The 4,518-nt window shown below is 41.1% G+C and overlaps 1 protein-coding gene across 1 annotated transcript; it reads left to right on the forward strand.

Annotated features, from left to right (window-relative positions):
• The first annotated feature begins 1,004 nt into the window (after positions 1 to 1,004).
• Positions 1,005 to 4,192, forward strand: LOC121608554 (high choriolytic enzyme 1-like). Its single transcript, XM_041939872.1, has 7 exons — positions 1,005 to 1,067; positions 1,669 to 1,723; positions 2,037 to 2,189; positions 2,300 to 2,417; positions 2,603 to 2,781; positions 3,193 to 3,274; positions 3,943 to 4,192. The coding sequence occupies exons 1-7, from the start codon at positions 1,005 to 1,007 to the stop codon at positions 4,067 to 4,069; spliced, it is 777 nt and encodes a 258-aa protein (XP_041795806.1). The 3' UTR covers positions 4,070 to 4,192.
• Positions 4,193 to 4,518: the final 326 nt, after the last annotated feature.

Consider the following 4,518-nt stretch of genomic DNA (forward strand, 5'->3'; position numbering starts at 1 on the left):
ATCTCCAGGCAAGCTGTCAAGTTGCGAGTGGTGTTGACGAGGAGGACGAAGGTGTGGTTCTGCTGCATCAATTTTCGTACAAAATTGTCCATTGAGAGTCCGACAGTGTTAAAGAAGGACCGCATCAAAGCTTCATATCCTGAAACCACACTGGCACATAAAACCAAAACTGCCTGCATGGCGAGATACATCTAGAAGCAAGCGGTTGGTTTATTTTTTTTAGGTGAACTGACCTTTAATGGCAGCAACATCGACCAGCAAGTGACTCCAGCTTCAGTTCAGATTAAGAGCATCTGATGCTGTACGATATAACCTCGAACACCGTCTCACCACAGGGTTTAAAGGTGTAATGACCAGAAAACTCAAAAAATCAACTAACATCATCAGCATAATGAGAAGAAGTTCTGGAGGTACATCAAAGATGTTGCAGAGATTGATGTTAGCATGCTAACGGCTAGCTGCAGCACGTCCTGTCTCGTAATACCACTTTGTACCTGAGGAGGCCAAACTAGCTCATGATGAAACACACTTCAAACTCGACAGAAACAAAACTAAACTGATGTATGATTGAAATATATTTTAAAATCCTTGTTTCAGTAAAATGTGACAAACTGTTGACGGGGAATATTTGAGGTCAAGCATCTGATCCAAACCAAACAAAACTTAACAGGCTCCCATACGGGAATTTGCAATGTGGCATCAAGGTGAAATATTTTTATCAGGTGATAAGTTCTGTTTCCACTTCCTCCCCCTCTGTCCTGAATATCCTAAAAAAGGACTTATTTCCGGTGCGGCTGGTGATTTATAATATGACATCTCACCACTCATTCCCACTGTTTCTCACCTGGAGGAAAGCAGTAAGTACTGTTTCTGAATCGACATTGCGCCCTTTGAAATGCTGCTTTTTGACAACCAAGACAGAAAAATCAGGAAAATGAAGTCACCGCTCGGGTGGTTAGACGTGTTTTTGGTTGCTTGTGTCTTGCTGCAGGTTATTTGTGGACATGGATGTGAAGTGCGTTCTGGGTCTTGTGGTCTTGCTGGCAGTCTCAGCCTGGGCTGAGGAGGTGAGTGTTTCACCTGTGGAAGAAGTATTAAAATCTTTTTCACAAGTAAAAGTACAAACATATGAATGCAAAAATGAGTTACTGTGAATAAAAGTTTAGAAATGTCATCAGAAAAATGTACTTTTTGTGTTAAAAGTCCTTCAGAAAAATGATTATTATTAAGACTGATGCAACAACGTGGAAGCATGCAGCTGTTTCGAGGTGGAAGAGTTGGACTTATTTTAAATACAGTTATCGTATATAAAACAAAGACTTTTCTCCAATCTTTGCTTTTTTGTGAAGTATAAGTAATAATTCACCTGTTTAGGGCTTCATAAAGTTTAAATGAAACCATGTGAGAAGTTTAGAGAGAAAGTTTCTGTCTACATTTGTTTTTCTGTCTCCTGTTTTCTTGACATGTAATTTCTGGGAATCGTCTGATTCTGTAAGTCATCTTTTTTTTATCCAAATATAAAATCCTGAGTGTTGTTTTGTTGTTTGTGCTCATAATAAAATGCTCAGTACGATCTTAAGGCTAAAATAATGGATGTAAATTTAAAAGTGAGGCTTAACCTCCTTCATGAGCTCAGTTAATTAACTGAATTCTGTTTTCTGCATGCAGGTGTTTCAGGATTTGACGGTGTCAGAGCTGATTGAGAGAGCCAATAAGAACATCGGTAAGTTCAGCCTTTAGTTTTAGACCTGATCCAAGATGACTTCTGGTTCCTCTTCATTGCCAATCATGAGAATAAGACCCAGATGTACCAAAAACATATCTAAGGCCTTTTTTAATGTACATATATAAGTGCATTTTTCATATTTGTTCAGTTATTTGTCTAACAAGGTTTTATTATTTCTTGTCCATCAAGAAGGTTTAAATTCTGCTTCCAGGAGTTCAGAATTTGCACTCCTGGAATCTGCTCCTGAATCAGGCTTAAAAATCAGATCTAACTGAAAGATGTTCCTCTGTTGATCCGTGGTGTGCCGCAGTCCGTTCTCCTGGTCTGCCGCATGTAGTGGACGACATTGCGTATGTTTCTGAGGGTCTGAGGAACGCTGACCCCTGCACGTCTTATGGCTGCATGTGGCCGAAGTCCTCCGACGGGAACGTCTACATCCCCTACACCCTTTCCCGCGTCTACAGTGAGTCGCTTGCACGGTGTCCACAGGTTATTCTGGGGGGGGGGGGGGGGGGAAATCGAATCCAAGATCATCATCGGCTTTAAAGTGATTTCTCTTTTCTGTTTGTCCAGCCTCTCGCGAGGTGTCCGTCATCGAGCGCGCTCTGCAGTCCTTCCACCATGTCTCTTGCATCCGCTTTGTCAGACGCACCAGCCAGAGAGACTACCTGAAAATCCAGTCCCTCGACGGGTCAGCACACACTTCCTACGTGTTTTCCTTACGCCGCCCTGTCCACATTATCACAAGCAAATGTGTTGATCGGATGTTTTGTAGCACATTAGCTGTATAGGCTCATTTCTAGGAGGCCGAGTTGCCTTTAGGCGGCAGTAGGTTGCTTTTTATGAAATGTTCCACATGATTCTGTATCGTCGCAGGTGTTACTCCTTCATCGGCCGTAGGGGCTACGGGCAGGAGCTGTCTCTGCGGCGCTCCGGCTGCATTTACCACCACACTGTCCAGCACGAGATGCTCCACGCACTGGGCTTCCATCACGAGCAGACACGCTCCGACCGCGACCAGTACATCCGCGTCCTGCTGGAGAACGTCACCCCTGGTGCGTCACAATAAAACAGGAACTCAACAGATGAAGTGGGATGAAGTAACAGAAAAGTGATGTAAAAGAGTTTGAAGATTGATACGAAACTCATAGATATGAAGTTACAGCCTGTTAGCTTAGCTTAGCACAAACACTGGAAACGTTAGGAAACAGCTAGCCGGACTCTCAGCTCTGCTAAAGCTCACTGATTAACATATTACATCTCACTTCAGTGTTTTCAATCCTGCTTCTATTGCATGGAAATAATAATATCAAGCACTAAACCTCCACAAGAAAACAAATATCCCAAAATGTCAAACTGTTCCTTTAGCAGCAGTATATGTAACCACAGGTGTAGGTACCACTCAATGCATGCATAGTGGAAACAGATCGAGACCGAGTTCGTGATAATTCTCTTTTCTTCTTCAGGAATGGAGCACAACTTTGATAAAGTCAATACTCTGAACCAGGAAACCACCTACGACTACGGCTCCGTCATGCATTACTTCAAGTAAGAAAGAAAAGCCACTCAGTCACCACTGTGGTGATGGAGAACATTTAAAGATGCGAGGGGCCGGTGTGGGTCTGCGAGTAACAGAGTGATGCATTTAAAGGGTTGACACATGTCAAAGCACTGCACAATGCCGGCCTGAGACAAAACTATTTTAAAAATAAACCCCCCGCATGCATAAGAATGCAGGATTATGGCTAAAATGTTGATCAGGATTTTTTTTTTCTCCTCACTTATCTCTCACATTTATCCTTATTAACTGTGATTGTGCATTAATAATTGTTTATCATTATTGCTATAAACTATAATTTGAAATTACTAAAGAAAAATGGGCACAATTATATTTTAAATTGAAAAATCGTCACATCAATAAATAAAATTTATCAAAATAATTCGTTCTATAATGAAAGTTAATCAAATATTCAGCAGATGAGTTTAAAGTAATCAAACTAATCAGAAAGAGGAGTTAACTTCTCCTCCAGTTTAAGTGGATTTTCTTTATACATCCTGCTGTTTTGAGTCTGTTTTTACAGTTTTTGCTTTGTTTGTTTGATTTTTTTAAAGTTTTTTTTTCTTTTGCCACATTGTTCTGGCAGCTGCGTGGTCTTAATCTGTCGCCCGCGTCCTTCTCGCCGCTCTCGTTAATGTTTGGCTTTGTGTGGTTTCAGCACTGCTTTCTCTAAGAACAGCCTGCCCACCATGGTGGCCATCCCTGACTCCAACGTTAAGTTCGGCTTTGCCACTGAGATGAGCCAGAAGGACATCATCCGGCTGAACAGGCTGTACAAGTGCTGAACAGGTGCTGGACAGGTGAACATCACGCAGCGCGGTTTTTCAAACACAGCAACTCAAACATCTCTGAAGCAACAACTTTATCAACTCTTCTTAAACAGGTGAATGAGATCATGCATTCATCCTTATCAGCATCATCTTCATCATCGTTGCTGTCTCCTCTGGCTCAACAATAAATTCTATATGATTTCATCAACTTCAATAAATGTTCCTGTGAGTTTTACTTTTACTTTTCCTTATAACTGTCAGCTGAACTGAGTCACACTCAACACAGCAAGAAATACTCTAAAAACTGCATCATCTGTCATATATATGAAAACCCTTCATCCCTAGTTAAGTATTCAAATTTTTATGATGATCAAATAAAATATTACAGCTGCACATTAATCTGAATCTGTGACAGGACGATTGATAATGTAAGAATGGTGGAATGTAACAAAGTACTTTTACTC

The sequence above is a fragment of the Chelmon rostratus genome, chromosome 6, assembly GCF_017976325.1.
Source record: "Chelmon rostratus isolate fCheRos1 chromosome 6, fCheRos1.pri, whole genome shotgun sequence".
In the NCBI taxonomy this organism is placed as follows: domain Eukaryota; kingdom Metazoa; phylum Chordata; class Actinopteri; order Chaetodontiformes; family Chaetodontidae; genus Chelmon; species Chelmon rostratus.

What these genes read in the sequence shown, in the direction of transcription:
- LOC121608554 (XM_041939872.1), top strand. Translation starts at nt 1,005, where the DNA reads ATGGATGTGAAGTGCGTTCTGGGTCTTGTGGTCTTGCTGGCAGTCTCA. An exon ending in TCTCAGCCTGGGCTGAGGAG is followed by an intron (nt 1,068 to 1,668) that starts GTGAGTGTTTCA and finishes TTCTGCATGCAG; the next exon opens with GTGTTTCAGGATTTGACGGT. An exon ending in TCCGTCATGCATTACTTCAA is followed by an intron (nt 3,275 to 3,942) that starts GTAAGAAAGAAA and finishes GTGTGGTTTCAG; the next exon opens with CACTGCTTTCTCTAAGAACA.